Raw genomic sequence first — 18663 nt, 5'->3', positions numbered from 1 at the left:
ATTTTATACAGATGCCAACTTTCCCTTTCATCCATCCATCCACCCACCCGCCACCTGTCCACTCACTCACCCACTTCATTCATTAAGTGGAAACCCATGAAGGCATTAGAAGAGTTTTATTAAGACAGAACTACAATTTTAAATTTATGTTCTGTCCACTTTACCCCACATCAGATTAATAACATTGTCAGCAATATCCGTCCAGGAATTTAATTTTAGTTTATTTAAATTATTGTTTCGTTTATTTTAGTTAATGTAGTATTAAACACATCATTTTAGTTATCCTCATTCTTTCCCCCTCTTCCCTTCTCTCTCTTATTTCTTCCTCTCTCCCACTCACTGTCATATTCTTGGGAGGAAACCATAAAGTTAATCGGCCACAGGGATTCCCAGTAGATAGGATATGACAGCCCCACTTAGTTGATCACAGCCTGATGAACGGCCAGTAGTGGCCCTTGTCTCTTCCTTGGGTGGGCAGGTGTTTATTTATTTATTTGTTTTTTTAAAGATTGGTCCTGAGCTAACTTCTGTTGCCAATCTTATTTTTTTTTTCCTTTCTTCTTCTCTCCAAAGCTCCGCAGTACATAGTCGTATATTCTAGTTGTAGGTCCTTCAAGATGTGGCACGTGGGACGCTGCCTCAGCGTAGCATGATGAGCAGTACCATGTCCACGCCCAGGATCCGAACTGGCGAAACCCTGGGCCTCTGAAGCGGAGCCTGTGAACTTAACCACTTGGCCACGGGGCCAGCCTGGGCAGGTGTTTTTTTTTTTTTTTTTTTTTTTTTTATTAATGTTATGATAGATTACAACCTTGTGAGATTTCAGTTGTACATTTTTGTTAGTCATGTTGTGGGTACACCACTTCCCCCTTTGTGCCCTCCCCCTACCCCCCCTTTTCCCTGGTAAGCACCGATCAGATCTCCTTATCAATATACTAACTTCCACCTATGGGTGGAGTCATATAGAGTTCGTCTTTCTCTGACTGGCTTATTTCGCTTAACATAATACCCTCGAGGTCCATCCACGTTGCTGTGAATGGGCCAATTTTGTCTTTTTTTATGGCTGAGTAGTATTCCATTGTGTATATATACCACATCTTCTTTATCCAATCATCAGTTTCTGGGCATGTAGGTTGGTTCCACTTCTTGGCTATTGTAAATAATGCTGTGATGAACATAGGGGTGCAAGGGACTCTTGGGATTTCTGATTTCAGGTTCTTAGGATAGATACCCAGTAATGGGATGGCTGGGTCATAGGGTATTTCTATTTTTAACTTTTTGAGAAATCTCCATACTGTTTTCCATAGTGGCTGTACCAGTTTGCATTCCCTGGGCAGGTGTTTTTATCCAACACCAGGGAAAGAAGAGCGGGTGCTGCTGTCAGCTGCCACTACTAATGAGGGTTTCTAGTGTCTGCTGGAATGTTGGTGGGAGGCACAGAGAAGTGTGGCAGTGGCTGTCTCCAACTCTGGCACGCTTTCGACATGCCCTCTTTGGGAATACCGGGGAAAAGATGGTGTCAGGGTGGAGGGCCTGGGCTTTCCAAGGGATGAAGTTCAAGGAAGAGGTATAGCTTTAGTCCCTTTGGAACTCCTTCTCTCCCTTTGTCATGGTTCCTTAGAGGGCATGCATAAGAATTGCCATTGGTCAGTGTGATTCCTGGACAGGCCTTTTATGTTTTTACAAAGGAAGCCATTTCTGTTCTCTTAAGCATAGATTACAGCCAGAGTGCTGACCACATGGGTGCTCCATGGACATGTGGATGGATGAGTTCTCTGCTTTCAAACCAGCTCTTGCACTGACTCTGCTGGTCATCATGCACAGGGCATGGCCAGCTGTTTGCATGGTTTCTATTTGTGAAAGCTATTTTCTGCTTCCCTTTGCTTTGTTCATGCACTTTAGTGGCCCTTAATTTTTGTTTTTCAGATCCCAATTCATTCCTGTCTCTTGCCAGTTTTGTGATTCAGATTACAGCAGAGATGATTGGGGTCATTATAATTCTTTTGAGACCTTAGCACTCTGTTCCTCCCAGAACAAACAGCGATGAAGACTAATGGCTCATTTCTTTAGTTATGGGTTAAAACAAATTTACCATGCTTCTTCCAGATAAGTTAGTTATAACCTGATTTTCACCAAGTTTTCCTCAGCCAGAGGTGCTCGTTAGCTGACTGGGCTCTCCTGAGGCTATTGAGTTAGACTCTCCAGGGTGGGGCCTGGCATCTCTATTTTGAAAAGTCCTTGATGACTTGACATACTCCTGGTAAAGGTCCCTTCCAGCTCTAAAATCCTGTTACTTAATTCTATAATTCATTTTTATTTTTTTATCAAAGTAACCCATACATGCAGCCTAAAAATCAAATAGTACTAAAAAGTGGATTAAGAAAAAGCTGTCTCACATCCTGCCCTTCCCAGAGGGGGTCCTCTGGTTGATTCTTTCCATGTTTCTATATATAGTTTTTTCCCCAGTAGTTACAATTTGCTGGTTACTTTTAATCGCTAAATTTTCTGTGAACTTGAGTTTATTTTATTTTTTACATACATTCCAGTAGGTCTGTCAGATGCTATTGATAATTTTTCTGGTGCTCAAATAATCTATTAGTTTTTTTTTTTTAAACACCCCTTTAGCTCCTTTTGGACTCCTTGGTCTCTAGATCTGGTACATGGGTATCTTGTGGACTCTCTCTCTCCCTCTCCCTCTCTGTCCCTTTCTCTTTCTGTCTGTCTGTGTCTCTCCCACGTTTCCTGGATCCTTTGTTGCCTTCTTTTGTGGTTTATTTCCCGAGAATAGAAACATGAGGCACAGATTTTGTGAATGTTTGCATGTCTGAAAAGACCTCTGTTTTACCCTGAAACCTGAATACCAGGTTAGCAGTACTTTCACAGACGATTTGAAGGCCTTGCTCTATTTTGTCCAGTGTTCAGTGCTGTTGGGAAGCCCTGAGCTTTTCTCATTCGTGATCCTTTGTGATCTGATTTTTCTCTAAGTACTTTTCTCTGTCTTTCCTTTTTAGCAATTTGATTATGATGTGTCTGGATGTAGATTTCCTTGGGTTAATCCTGTTTATGGTTCACTGAGCTTCTTGAATCTATAAGTTTTCGTCTCTTGCCAAATTTGAGGAGTTATCAGGCATTATGTCTTCACCTATTTTTTGAGTTCTGTGCTTACTTTTCTCATTCTGAGACACCGATGACACAAACCTTAGACCTTTTGTTATTGTCCCCAGATTCCTTGAGGCTCTTTTCTTGGGAGCCTGCCATTTCTACAAAGAGGAATCTTATGTCCTCTGCCAAGGTGGGATTGTACAGTGGGTGGCCAGGGAGAAGGACGAGGCTAACCGATCCACTTAACTGTGCGGAGGACAGTGTGTGAGGGGGCTCTGGGGGAGTGGGGCGGGATTGGTGTCAGTGCATGGGACAAGGGGATTGAGACACAAGGCAGGAAAGGTGCCGCTGAGCACACCGACTGGCTCGGCGTTGAGTGGTGTTTCCACAGGCACACCAACGTGGACAGTGAATCTTAATTTAATAAAAATGTGATGTACTCCTTTGGGAGACTGGGGAAATGGTGAGTGGGATGGGGGTGGAAGAGAGGACGATCCTGTTCTCTGTAGAAGGATCGTTGCTGATATCTACAATGAACACAAAAAGTAGAAATATAAGCATATTTTTAGAAAAATGGTGGTAAATATCAGAAGCAACAGCTGATGGAGTTGAAAGTGGTTGCTTCTGAGAAGTGGGGCTTGGGATGGGCATGGGGAGAGCAGGGGACTTCTGCTCTTTTGTTTAAAGCCTTGCGATGCTATCTAACTTTTTTTTTTTCTTTGAGGAAGATTAGCCCTGAGCTAACATCTGCCAATCCTCCTCTTTTTGCTGAGGAAGACTGGCCCTGAGCTAACATCCATGCCCATCTTCCTCTGCTTTATATGTGGGACGCCTGCCACAGCATGACTTTTGCCAAGCGGTGCCATGTCCACACCTGGGATCCGAACCGGCAAACCCCGGGCAGCCAAGAAGCGGAACGTGTGAACTTAACCGCTGCGCCACCAGGCTGGCCCCCTATCTTAAACTAAGTATATGTGCATAACTTTGAGTTTAAGAAGCCCGTGGGAAGGCTCTGGTTAAGAGGAAGAGGTTGATAAACCTCAGGCCCCGTTTTGCCATCTTTAGTCGCAGGTGACTTGGAAGTGAATTATGTAAGAGGGAACTCTGAAAGAGACGCTTAGCAGAGGAGGAAATGCACCTATAAAGAACTTTCTCCTTTTCCTTGCTTCCTCAGATCCTCTGTCAATGGGTCCTCAGAAAGCTCTGGAAACCATTGGTGCAAATTTACAGAAGCAGTACGAGAACTGGCAGCCAAGGGTAAGCATTCTTTATTTGCTTTTCTCTTTCTTTCTTACGGGGAAACTTCAATTCCTTGGTTTTAAACAGTCTTTGAATCCAAGTCAGTACAGATGATCCCCTCATCGCATTCGGTGACTGGACACTCCGCCCCGCGTGCCTGCGGGTCCCCTCTGCTCTGACGATTCGCTCTGCTGCTTCTTAATGACAGCACAGGCACTAGTGTGAGTCAGGAATTGGCTGGTCTCTTATTTGTTTTGCCTAAGTTTTTCTTTAGAAAATAAAAAGCATTTTTTGCATGTTACTCTTAAATCATTCTGTGCATTAAATCCTGTGCATTTTTTTGCACAGGAAATGTATTTGCAGTAACTTTTCTACACTCTCAACTAGTTAGAGCTATTTTTCCCACCTTCAATTTTCAAACAGTTGAGAAAAAAAGCACTCAACATTCAAAAGATGACACCTATTTATGCTTTGTCTTTGATTCAAAAGGTAAAGTTCTTTTTCGGGAGCCAGTTACCAATTACTGTGTCTTTTGTTGCTTATATCTTACAGTTTTGTTTTTCTTTTAAAGAAAAGTGGCATGGAATATGATAATTGTGTCAAATTCCCTTTAAGATCTTAGTTATTTGTAAACCACCCAGAGACCTATTTCCTTTAGCCTTTCTCATTAACCAGTTTGAGGATTTAATAATCTTAGTAGACAGAAATTTGGGGTGTTTGTGGAGGTGTCTTTCCGTTCAGCTTTGTGTGACAGGCTGGTTCTGGAATTATCTCAAGGACGTGATGAGGAAGGCTCGTCTGCATGGCTCCTGTGAGTCTTTGCTCTTCATTTTTGGGTGTAAGCCCAATAGAAGCAAATGTCTTGGAGACCCCGGTGAACACTGCCTGCTTGGGATTTTCATTTGTGGATCATTTGTCCACAGGATCTAGAATTTAGGAATTCTTTGTACATTATTTACATTCTAAGACAAGAGAATACCAGAAATGGTTTGATCCTGCCTCTAACGGTCCCCTGTAATGGTAATTTCTGCTGTGGCTCATTGTGCTGGGGTGACTAACAGTTATGAAACATCTCTGTGTCTCAGGGTGGAGCTTTGTCCTTTTCGTTTCTAACCTGTCAAGTTGATAATAATGGGCTCTTATTCCTTAGAAGGCAGTTTCTTAGTGGCGATTTTGATCTATGCCTAAAGGCTTTGCTTTTTCCTCCAGCAAATTTGTTACCTCTTGATAGTTTATATAAAAATTCAGTAGCCTTTTTCCTGAGAATGCGATGCGTCTGGGGCTTGGATGAGGACTGGAGAGAGGTTTTGGTGGTGTATTCCTTTACAAACAGTTGAGGTGCCTGGTTTTAGCAGTAGGAAGTAGCTTCTTTGAGGACTTTGAGGATATTCCAAGATCTCAGCAAGGCTAGACAGGCACTTAAGGGTGAGTGAGTGGCGCAGACAGCCCTTGCAGTCCACGTGGGACGACGCACACAAGTAACATCGGAAGACATGACGTCACTGGCGTCTAGAAGGTTGAGAACCAGCGTATTTAAATTTAAAAGAATGCCTTTCTGACTTTGCTGCTTCTCACCATCTCCTGGGTTTGACTTAATGCTTTTGCTTTTTGCTGGATACTTTTGTTTGAAAGAGATTATAACCAGATAAATTCACATCTGCCAATGTGTTCCTCATAGAATGTGTCTCTGCTGTTTTAATTACTTCCTTCCTTTTAAAGAATTATTACATGAAAAGATACAATCTTTCAGAACACTTGTCTAATATCTCAGAATATTGTATGCTTATTCCGTTTGGTATGATTTACCATTTTTTTTGGAGTGCTAAGAGTTGATGTACTGCTAGCTTTATTATTAGTTTAGCTTGGGTACATCTCAGCTAGTTTGTGCTTGCTGACAGTGAATCTGTCTAAGAGCAGATGTCTCCTGTGGCATCTGGAAGAGGCGTTACCATGTAAGGCAGGCACGTTTGTGTATAGGGAAATAACTGCAGATCCCAAAATGACGGTGTAGTATCACGTATAGGATTGAGAGTGAGAGTGGGAGGGCTAACCTCAGGTGGCGAGCATCCATATAAAGGAGTGCAGTCCTCTTGGTAGACGGTTAGTCTGAGAAAATTTGTTAAAGTCAATGAGATTTCAAGAATGGATCTGCAAAATAATTTTTTGAAGGAGAGAGAGTTCAAAGGGCTGCCGAGGTTCTTTGTTTCCAGATTCCACGATGCTTAGGGAGAGGTGTCGTGTACCAGGGCGGGTGGGATTCCATCTGGGTTGGTTTGTAAAATGGAATTGGAATAAAGTACAGCTGCAACCTAGAAAGAAGCAGTTCATGCACACAGAGTGGGGTCTTTTGCCTGCATTCAGGAAGCAGAACCACAACAATGAATACTTAATATTTTCTTTTTTGAATGCCAAGACCATTGCATTCATTTTTAAGTATGATAAAAATGTTTACAATTTTACTGGTACAAACCATTAGTGGGACTTGTCTATTTCAGAAACCAGCCTAAGGTAGTGGTTGTAGCAGGATACCTGCCTGCCGCTGATGTCAGTTGTGGAGCTATGCCTTGTGCACTGGGTAGTAATAGTCCACGCCCTGTTGCAAGTGGCTCACTCCTCTGCTCTCCTAACTTCATGTGGGTTACAGGAGAGGGAGGGAGGCCTGGCATCCCATAGCCTGGTTCTCAGTGTGCGGCAGGCCTCATGCTGCCTCATAGAGTTTGCACAAAACATGAGGCAATTACCAAGCTCAGATGCTTGTGTGCAAGGTGCCTGGTTCCTAACTGTAAATCAGGGTCCTTTGAAACATTACAAAGCTAAACACACACCACTTTATTGCATTCTATAGGGCTCTCGAGGTTTCCACAGTAATAAAGAGATGTTGATGTGCATCTGCAATAAAACAACAGGAACATTATTAAATTTCTAGACCTTTGATGTAGATGCCCATAGATCTGGTTTTCTCTTTCTCTGTACCCTTTATTGCAAGACTCACAAAGGTTGGGCAACTGGAAATGAGGTTATTTTCATTAACGTTTGTGGAAATCCTCGCCTGCCTCCACGGTGCTGTGGGTGGGAACAAGCTAGCGCATCCCGCTATATGATCCCATCCAGGAAGTACAGAAGATCAACCACTGAAAACCTGGCCACGTTGTAGGAGCAGGGCCTTGACCTGATCTCCTTCCGGTGCTGAAATGCTTCTGCTCTTGGCTCCTTACTTTTCCAGCTTCAACCATTCAAGATTAAACATTTTGATAAAGGTGATTTGAGGTTAACAAAGAATGTAGAGAAACCATGACGGTGATATTTTTTCTGAAGTGGCCGGACTTGGGCCCAGATTTCCCTGCCAGGCCAGTTGAGCCCTTTTCTAAATAATTTATCAGTTTGCCACTGGTGAAATATTTGTTCTGATTAAATTTAAGACTCTGCCTTATTACCTTGTAGGTACATAAATTTGTGTTCTGCAGGAGATTGAAGGAAAAACGCCAACCGTTGTTTCAGCTGAAAATTCTGCAGTTAAATAAACCTCACTCGTTTCATCATAAGTCTCCACTGAAAGTTTTATTGGGAGATGGGAGTAGGAGATTATAAAGCTGAGAGTATACAGTGAAGAATTTATCTTTTTAAGACTTTTTCTAACAAATTGGGGGTTCTGGCAGTTTAGTACAAGGTGTAATTTAGGAGCTGGAGCCGATGGAAGACAACAGAGGGAAGGTCTTGCCTCTCTGTTCCTCCCCAAAGAGTGCTCCAGACCGCAGCGGAGGCCGCAGCTCCTTCCCTGGGTTGAGACGCAGTTCTCCTGGGTGGCTTGAAAACAAATTTATGTGGGAATATTTATAACTTACGAAGGTAGGTGAAGGCATTTAGTGAGACTTCTACTCTTGGCAGGCACCCGAAGTGACCCCGACTGAATCCTGTTTGCCCAGTGTGCCTGTCTAGGAAAGGAGATGGACGGTGCCCTTTAGTGCGCTGTTATCACACGCCGTGCTGTGAGAGCTCATTCTCTCCTAACCAGTCTGTGAGTGGCCAAGGCGACACGTCCTGTGCAGTAGCCGTGGGATCTGCAGGGAGTCCAGATGCTGGCAGTTCCCAGTTAATCCACAGGGGCCACTTCTAGATTATCCACACACAGTGACATTTTGTGGATTACAGTTAGCAGATTCTAAATTTCAGCCTTCCCCTCAGTTCATCTTGCCTCTCAGGTCTGTCACAGTGGATGTGTGGTCAAGGGATGAATCGGGTGACCTGCTTAACGAGCTGCCGAACATTCAGGATTGACCATTGAACTGGCGGGTCTTAGGGAAGGGGCTCTGTCAGCCCTGATTGCTGGGTCGGGCTTTGGAGCCCACTGCACTGCTAGGTGACTTGCCACCGCTGGCCTGCGGGTATCCTTCCTGGGGCTGGTCACAGGGCTTGTGACGCACAGCTGTGGTGCCTACCTCTGCTTTGGGGGTGGGAATAGGGGCAAAGCAGCAGGTATTAATACTGACCGCTCTCCTTACCTACGCCTCTCAATGTTTTGGAATGAATTTTATACAAGACCCGTGAGTAAGTGGATTCTACCCTTTCTTGGGGTTCTCACAGTCAGATGTGGAGAATGAAGGAAGAAACCAAGTTTGCTGTAGGACTATGTTCCCCCCCTAGCAGGTGATCCAGAGAGATTTGTGCAATAGGCCAATGTGGGTTGTTTCTTCTAGTGACTCTTGCTTGGGGCAGTCACATTATGACCTTAGTCTCAAATCGACATTGCAGTTCAGCCAGTAAAAATGTCCCTATAAGGGAGATTGGTATCGCCACCCGAGTGCCACCTTGGTGCCACTGTCATACCATCGTCCTTGTCCTTATTCTACTCTTTTCCCAGGCCAGCCAGATCTCCTTCTTGCCTTCACCAGCTGAGTTTCCTTTTCTGTGTGTCCTAAGGTTGGGCTTCATCCACCTTGCTTGTGTTTTTGTGACAAACCGCAAATGAGAACTCATAGCCAAGGCAGAACTGCGGATTGATAGCTCCCAGTTTACATAATTCAGTGTCTGGTGTGAAGCACTTTGCATGAGGTCCTCATTAAATTTGCATGACAGTATAGAAAAGTCTTCTGGTCGTCTTGGGGTTAACTGTTGTGCTTTGGTAATTTCACTTAACTGCTTTCTGCCCAGAATGCTAAGATTTGTACCTGTGACAAACATCTTATTTATGTTTTTGCTTTGACCTCAATCGTGTTCCCATACTTCATCTTTCCCCCCTCTCTTCTATCACTGCTCACCTGACAGCTTTTCCATGCACAAGTTCGGTGGGAATTCTGATTTATGCTCGTCAGCTGAAAGTGTCTTATTCAGCCCTGCCCACGCACCGCCTCTCCTGCCCTGTCCCCAGAGGCCGTCGTATTGGAAACAACCTCTTGGATATGGAGTTTAAATTCTGACAACCAGTTCATAGCAAACTCTTCAGTCTAGCTCCACCTCCCTTGCGTTTCATAAGAAAGCATGCAGGCAGTGTCATCCCTCTGCCATCACTCAGAGCAGCCTAGAGACGTGACCTATAAATTCTTTTAAAAACACAGCGAACACATTAAAGAAGAAGAAGAAGAAAGAAAGGCATCATTTTGCAACCTGTCTGGAGGACAAATACCTGTTGTGCGACTAGAACTCTAGGCTCTTTGCTTCTCTCAGTCCAGGAGAATTGACCTGGGAGGCCGCACTGATTTGCTGTCCCTGGGTGGGCTCCTGCTCTCTGAGGCAGCCGGGATGGACTCCTGAGAGAGTTCCATTTGGGATTTAAGCCCACACCATTGTGAGCAGTGTGTCGACTAGTGCAGATTTCAGACCATCAGTCACTGCGCAGGAAGAGGTTTCATCAGCCTCTTCCACCTCCCTGCTGTGTCCGAATGGTTGTGTTTGGCTGGGAGCTCCTTGCACCTTGCCCTCCTTTGCAGGCATGCCCCCCTCACTGGCAGGGAGGGCTGTCTCCTTGATTCTGCGGTACTGGTAAGAGGAGCGTTGAGGTCGTGACCTGGTAACCACGGAAAGAACGTGGACTTGTTGAATTTTAGCTTTGCTGCTTCCTAGACATGTAGCTTTGAGAAGTTACTACTTAACTTTTTGTAAATAAAAAGGAGAATTAAGGGGCCAGCCCTGTGGCCGAGTGGTTAAGTTCATGCATGCTGCTTTGGCTGCCGGGGGTTTGCTGGTTTGGATCCTGGGTGCGGACCTACACATCACTCATCAGGCCATGCTGTGGCGGCATCCCACATAGAAGAACTAGAATGACTTGCAACTAGGATATATACCTAAACTAGTGTATGTCCTAAACTAAACTAACTAGGATATACAAAGCACTGGGCCTTTGGGGAGAAAAAAAAAGAGGAAGATTGGCAACAGATGTTAGCTCAGGACCAATCTTCCTCACCAAAAGAAAAAAAAAAGCATATCTAACAACAACAACAAAACACATACATAGAAGGAGAGTTAGTGGGGAGAATAAACGAGGTAAAGTGTTGGTAAAGTGTTTGCACACAGAGGGGCCCATTGCAGCCTGTTGGCAGATCCCTAGTCTCCATCTCTACCCTTCCCTCCCAGGCTACCTGGTGAAGGCCACACTTAGAACACTCAGGTGGCCCGAGTTTTCCTGCTCTCTCCAGCTCTATCCTCCGCCTTTCCCAGGTCTCCTGTACGAATTGACCTACTTGAAGTATTGTATTTTTAGAGAGAAATAAGGGCTTAACTCTGTCCTTAACAAGCCTCTCAAGGGTATCGTCTCTCATCTTCATGTTCCTTTTAACAAGAGAGTTATCTCTGTGTGTGACAAATTGCAAATGAGGACCAAACGGTGTCAGTTTGAGGACTAAAACTGTAGCTCAGATGTCTGGCGTTCACAGATTTCATGTGCAATGTTGGTTTCCTGAGTTAACCTGGAGGCCCATGATACAGAGCGATGTGTAAACAGCTCTGGAGGACGTGCTAGGGATGGAAATAAAGATGTCTGAGGAAGTGCTGGTTCTAAGTCAGAAAGGAGAAGATGTGGTGCGGTAAAGAAGGGAATGCGAAATGTGGAGGTGGTGATGAGGAGCCCACCATCTGCTCACCATATGTGACTGAGAAGAGCTGTCACATTCCACTCCTGGCAATGAGACAGTGCTGATCAAGGGGCAGCGATAATGGAGGGGGCAGAATGGCCCCTTCTGTTTTATGATTTCGTTTTACAGGGGGAACTGTATGTCACAGTGGCATTTGTGAATTGGAGGTTCACGAAGGCTTCTGGACACCCCTCTCTGAAATGTCAAGGATTTTACTCTTGGTGTGATCTATAATGGAGCTTTTTAAAAAGTTGAGATAAAATTCACGTAACATGAAATTATAAGTGGAATCATACAGTATGTGGTTTTATGTGTCTGACTTCTTTCACTTAGCATAGTGTTTTCAAGTTTCATTCATGTACTTCATGTTGTTGCGTGTACCAGTAATTCACTCCTTTTTTATAGTTGAATAATATTCCATTGGATGGATAAAGTACATTTTGTGTGTCTGTCTGCTGATGGACAGTTGGATTGTTTCCACCTTTTTGCTACTATGAATAATGCTGCTATGAACATTTGTGTACAAGTTTTTATGTGGACGTATGTTTTCGGTGCTCTTGGGTTGGAATTGCTGGGTCATATCTAACTCTGTTTCATTTTTGAGGAACTCCCAAATTGTTTTCCACAGTACCGTTTTCCATTCCTACTGGTAATGTATGAGAGTTCTAGTTTCTCCCTATCTTTGTGAACACTTGTCATTTTCTGTATTTTTAAAAAAATTATTATTATTATTATAGCTATCCTCGTGGGTATGATGTGGTATCTCTTTGTGGTTTTGATTTGCATTTCCCTAATGACTAATGGTGTTGAGCATCTTTTCATGTGCTTATTGGCTATTTGTATATCTTCTTTGAAGAAATATCTATTCAAATCTTATACCATCTTTTAGTTGGGTTATTTGTCTTTATTATTGAGTTGTAAGGGTTCATAGTGGAGTTTTTTTAAACTGACTAAGCTGTAATTTTTGTTGTGAGGACGTATTTCCTTTCCAAATAATGTATGTGATGTCTGCTGAGAACTTTGTGATAACGTTTAATTGTTAAAATTGTCCTAGGTCTGTTAGATTTATTCCATTTATAAAACTATTATTCCATTTATAAAAACTATTGTTAAGAGGTTCTATGACTATATTAATGTGTATACTATGTAATTAGATGCTTTATTATCTGTTCCATATGGTTCGTTTGGTGTTTTTTGGTTTCAAAGAGCTGCTGTCCACTCAACCTGGATTATATAATGTGGAGAAACTTCCTGTCAAGGTCAGTACACGTGGAGCAGTAGGGCAGTGGACTTCTGTGACAACCCAGGTACTGGTCTGGAGGGTCAAGGTGGACAGGGACCTCAGCAGTCAGTGGTAGTGCATTTTCACTCTGGTGGCTGGTCACTAGCACGTCTGTGCCCCATGTCTGTCTCCTCTCTACTTTCAGTTTTACCTGGTTTACCCTGAAGATCTTTTCTGTGCTCTTGATGCATGATGACTTGGTTTTTCCTTTCTGATGTGTGCATCTGTCGGGCGCATATTTGTTGATTGCCTGCTCATGTGAGGTTCTGCTTGGGCCTAGGATCTCGGTGTGAGCCAGACACAGCCCTCCCTGGTGGAGCTCGTCTTCTAGTGGTTCTCACTCTGCGTCTCGTCATCTTAATTGTTTGTCAGGCCGCGAACCCCCCGCTTCTACTATCACCACACGACCTTTCTTCTCTGTGTTTCTTCAGCTTCAGCTCTCTGTAAGCTGTACTTTTTTGTTGGATTTTCAAGATTAAATTTACTCCCCAAGGAGCATTTTATTGTTCACTGGGTGGTCAGGCTGTGCAGCCAAGGTTATAAGGCAGATATGTGCCACCCAGGGGAGAGACCAGTGCATGATTTGAGGTCGCTGAGTACAGACACACACACACACACCAGGTTCACATGGTGCAGCGTGTGCTTGTAGCCAGAGGAGAGAGGGAGAGTGCGCCAGAGCCGGCCCCTTGCAGTGTGTCTGTCCCCAAGGCCTGTGGATCCAATCCACAGCCAATGCCGGTGGTGTGTGGCTGCTCCCACCTCACTTAGTGCTGCTGTGGAAGGTCCACCTCCCACCCTATGGGGTCCGAAATACAGAAAGCCGGGGGCGTGCCTGAGGACCAGTGACTGGTGTGCTTAAGCAGAACGAGGGGCAACAGTGACTGAAGCAGGCCAGCTATTCCCACACTAGGCGATGAGCCCAGGCAGGCTTCTTATCCCCCTGTAAGGAAGTGTGCCAGGCCTGTTCTTAGGCGGCACGGTCCAGACTGCCTTTGCCAACAAAGAGAGACTGTGATTGGCCTAGCTTATCTTTTATTCATTCATTCATTCATTCATTCATCCATTTATTTATTTATTTTGCCATGGTCCTGCATGTAACTGGCCAATCTGTGGCTTGATCCCACAGGACTGAGGTTCCCACCCTGTAATCAGCTGTAACCAGAGGGCTGGTTGACAGGATTTAAAGGACGTGACCGAACCAGGAGGATTATACAGGACTCGTGTCACTGTCATTAAGGAAATTTGTCTTTCGAAGGGCTATGTGTATGGCAGCTTCCTTGATTGACATGTCTGATAGCCCTGGACTATAATATGTCCTAAACTAAATTCATCTTTGTGTAGGGTTTTTAGTTATGTTTTCTTTTTATAGAAACTTAGTGAAATTTCAATAAAATCCAAGGAGAAAGCACAGATAATTAAGGAGAAATAACTCAAGATTTGAGGAAATTGAAAGAGTCATAAAGAAGTGCTTTGCAAAACTTTGAAATAAATGGAAAAACCTGCATGAGATGCAGGAAAATTTCTAGGAAAATATAAGTGACCATAATTGACCTCAGAAAAGATAGAAAGTCAAAATAAATCAGTAAACATAGAAGAAATTGAGAATGTTATCAAAGGGAGCTTCTCTCACTCGTCCCTCCAAAAGATTTCAAACTTTGGAGGAACACAGAATTCTAATGCTATTTAACTTCTGTTATGAATATATTCAAAATATGTTAAGTTTAAACAGGAAGGTGCAAAAGAAGAAAATGTATTCAGTGGTCTGAGAACATGTACATGTAACTTTTAGAAATTCAGCTATTCCTGCTTGTCAAATTAATAGTGTAGGTGTGTGTGATATATATGTATATGGAGATGGACGGATGGAGAAGTCGACAAGAAGACAGGTAGACAGGTAGGTGGATAGCTCTGCCCACCTTTCCACTCAGTCTAATGCCCTGAGTGAACATACGATGAGGAAATTGAGGGTGTGGCTTCCTCAGTCATTTTCAGTTTCCATGTGCCTGTGGAGTCCTGCTGTGTTGATTAATTCTGGTCCCGCAAACATGTAGATACACAGATAATGCCTGAAATGATACACAGAACATTTGTCATGGTGAGTTTGCAGATGCAGAAGAAGACTTTTACCCTAAATCCTTCTGTATATATTGCATTTGAAAATCATGATGATTTCTTACTTTACGAATAGGCAACTGATTTATGATACCCAGCCTCCAGTTGCCACCTTAGTGTGGGAATGGGACTGTGAGGCAGAAGGAACCTCTTTTATCTCTCTCTCTCTCTCTCTCTCTCTCTCTCTCGTTTCTCTGCTCTGTGTGTGTGTGTGTGTGAGATGGCTAGTTCTGTAAGACCAATTCCATCGACTCAGACCGGTGCAATCCACAGCACTGCCCTGACACAGTGGGGAGCTGCTCTGGAGCATCTCTGCTCAGCAGTTCCCTTTGACTTTGTTCATCAGCACCAGGCATTAAAACAGCTAAACTTATGGGCATTTTAACCCAAGAAGGACAACAAATGGTGAGAAATTAGGTTGTTGTCTTAGTAGAAGGAAAAGTATTATATTGAAAGCTCTCTTTAAGAAAAAAGAAAGGTAAACATCTAGAAAACATGAATATTGGCCACGCAAAGCACCCTACAAGGTTAATGTGAAAGATGGCGTAGTAAGAAGATGACAGCCCCGTCTTAAAGGGATTTACAACCTAAAGAGTGGAAAATGACTAGTCGTCTTAAAACGAAGCAATATTTGTCCCCGTCAGAGCGCTCTAGGTGCTGTGGTGGGAGGTGTGTGCAGTGTACACTTCAGCCGGCTGTGCGCCACACGTGTGTAAGGGACTGTGTTGGCACCGAATGCAAGCATGAGGGTGGCACTTCTTGAATAACTGTAGGTTCTTGGTGTAGCCTCAAATTAGAGAAAATAGTTTTACTTATAATTTTAATATTTCATCAGTGTGAAAAATCATTATTTTTAATACATTAAAAATAGGTAAGTGAATACCCCCAACTCAGTGATGAAGAGAGTTGCAGCTAATGGAAGTGATCATTAGTTTACTGTCCTCTTTTCAGGAAGATGACTATCTAAATAGTGGTACCTAAACAGATTTCCATACTTCCCTAGAGTTGTAAATGTCTAAAGGAAGCGCACACAGACTTCAGAAGAGGAGCAGTCTGGGATAGTTTAGGTTGGGGAAAGGGTGTTTAGGTTGGGGAAAGGGTGTTCAGGGTGTTCCATGCCTTAATAGCCCTAAAGAAGTTTCTTTGTTTTACAAAAATGGCCCTTTTGTTAATATACTTAATGATGGCTAAACAATTATGATGTCAGCATTTGCCTGGGAGTCAGGAGACCTGTTTTAATCTCACTGAATACTTTTGACCTTGGATAAATCTCCAAAATTCATTTCAACTTTAAAATGCTCTAGTTCTAAAAGGGGTTTATTCTCATCTATTTAGTAAGATAGAAAAGTTTGTGTCTTTCAGAGGTATTTTCAACAATGTTGGGTCTAATTTCTCTAGGACATAGAGGATTTAGGAGATGGAAATTGTATAATTTCTCTTGGTGTTTTTGTCATTTTGAAAATTAGAAGTTCCTTTATTTTCACAGCTCTACTGTTAGCTTGTTTTAATTTGAATATGTTTCTACTCATTTAGCTGATATGAATTCTTCAGCCTTTAAATTGAGGGGGGACCTTTTGGGCTTCCAGTAGGCCCTCAGACCCTTGTAAGGGAGGACTTCGGGCTAGTGGGCTTGTGTAGGATCTGGAGACTGTGGTGATGGCGGAAGTAGGCTCCAGGAAAGAGCAGGTTGCAGCTTTGCAAAGGAACATTGGAGAGTGGATGTTGGACCACAGCAAGAATGTCTGCTTGTGAGGAAAGAGGGAATTCAGATTTTCAAGATCTTAAGACAGGGACATTTTTATTCCTTTGGCTCATGTCTTGATCTAAGTCTTTGTTTTTTGATAGCCAGAGTAACCAGCTGACTTGCCTTTATATCCCAAAAGCACTCAGTAGGGATTCAAATGGTGCATAAAAGATGAGCATTGGCTCTTAGTTTGCTGGGGTGACCCGGTGCTGATTCTGTCATGTGGTTGCTCTTGCTCCTGTCAGGTGTGTCTGAAGATGGAACCAGGAATGTAGATGCCAGAGGAGGCCCTGAGTTCATGGGCCTCTGAAGCCTGCCTCCCCTACTGGTTAGAGGGGATTTTTGTCTTTTAATTGGTATTTAGTCCATTTACGATTAGTTTAATTACTGACTTATCTGGGTTTAATCTATCCTCCTATTTTATTTTTGTCTTACTTGTTCTTTTTCTTTTTTCCTTTTTCTTGACTTCTTTTTATTAATCAAGTTTAAAAAAATTATTTCCTTTCCCCCTTCTATTGGTGACATATTAAAGAGCGTATAAGTCATGTATTAGTTTAGTGGTAACCCTACAGGTTACTATATACATGCACTATAACTTAGTACTTGTGTCACTTTTCAAAAGTGCAGGAACCTGAAAACACATTACCTCCTGCCTTTACCCACTTTCCTCGGCTATGAACTCACTGTCATGTGTTTTAATTCTATGTATAAACAAGGCAGTATTATTATACAGTCAATATTTATTTAGATTTATCCACTTATTTGCCCTTTTTTTAGCACTCTTTATTCCTTCCTGCATTTCTCTCCATCTAGCTGGGATAATTTTCCTTCAACTTGAAAAACTTTCTTTAATATTTCTTTTAGTGAGAGTCCATTGACAATAAATTTAGTTTTTGTTTTTCTGAAAATATTTTTATTCTACCTCTATTTCATTTTTGAAGGATATTTTTGTTGGGTGTAGAATGCTATAGCAATTATTTTTTTCAGTTTAAAGGTTTTCTTCAGTTTAAAGGAGTTTAAAAGTGTTTCCCCCTCATCTTTAGCCTTCTGTCCTTTCTCTTAAAAAGTTGGCTGTGAGTCTTAATATTGGTCCTTTGAAGATACTCTGCTGTTTTTTCCCTCTTCTGGCTGATTTAAAAGCTTTTTTCCTTGGTTTTCATCATTTTACTGAGATGTTCTTAGATGTCGTTTACTTTGTATTTATCCTGTTTGATGCTTCTTGACCTCGTGGCTTGATGTTTTTCGTTAATATCACTTTGAATACTGGTTCTGTCCCATTCTGTCTCTTCTCTTCTGGAACTCTAATTAGACTATATTAAACCTTTTCACTGTGTCCCATGTGTTTCTTACATTCTGTTCAGTGTTTTTATTTTTCTTTCTGTGCTTCTGTCTAGATATTTTCTACTGACCTATTTTATAGCTCACAAATCCTCTTCTGTTATGGTGTCCAATCTGCCATTTAGCTGAACTACCAAATTCTTGATTCCATTGTATTTTTCTATTCCATAATTTCCATTTGCTTCTTTATTGATTCCTGGTCTCTGGGAAAGTTCCCGCCATGTTATCTATTTTCTTGAACACGTTAGCTATCAGTTCTAAGAAGCCCATTCTTTTACATTAACATCTCCGAAATTGAGAAGTGCGTTAATGTCAGTGCTGACTGCTGACATGGTCTTGACGTAGCTATCTATCGTTACTTGCACGTGTGAACTCGATGGCATGACTGAACAGGGGTCAGCGTTTCAGCCAATTAGCCATAAGGCCCACTTGTGGAGGGAGTATGAGTCCTGATTGTGGAATGCCGAAAGCAGCATCAGATCTTGCATATGGGGGTCTGTGACCTGGAAGAACTCCCCACAGACCGCCATGGAGATGTCACACTAGCCACACTTGTGGCCTACAGGGTGATAATAAGTGAAAATGTGGACATTGATGGCTCTAAGAGGCAAGTTGGTTCGGAGAGTGGACTTCCGCACGTAAAGAAGAGATATTAGGAATAACTTAACCAATTTTTGTGGCTTATTTTTTCTTCTATTTATACAAGGGTGATAAATGATAACCTTGTCTGATTAAGTTCACAATAACTCTTTTACTAAGTATCAGATAAAAATTCTAGTCGA

At 42.7% G+C, this 18663-nt stretch overlaps 1 protein-coding gene across 23 annotated transcripts in view; it reads left to right on the top strand.

The window, feature by feature from the left end:
- RPTOR (regulatory associated protein of MTOR complex 1) overlaps positions 1-18663 on the top strand; it is a 404605-nt gene that overhangs the window by 94623 nt on the left and 291319 nt on the right. For all 23 annotated transcript variants that reach the window (XR_011523252.1, XR_011523251.1, XM_008514448.2 and 20 more), the window contains one exon: positions 4277-4359. Coding sequence is in view for 21 of the 23 variants with exons in the window: in XM_008514448.2 (XP_008512670.1) it covers positions 4277-4359 (83 nt within the window). In the remaining 2 variants the exon portion in view is untranslated. The remainder of the gene's footprint in view (positions 1-4276; positions 4360-18663) is intronic.

This window comes from Equus przewalskii, chromosome 10 (assembly GCF_037783145.1).
Source record: "Equus przewalskii isolate Varuska chromosome 10, EquPr2, whole genome shotgun sequence".
Taxonomy (NCBI): Eukaryota; Metazoa; Chordata; class Mammalia; order Perissodactyla; family Equidae; genus Equus; species Equus przewalskii.
Note: the sequence above shows the minus strand (reverse complement) of the source record. Positions and strands in the feature narration are given on the sequence as shown.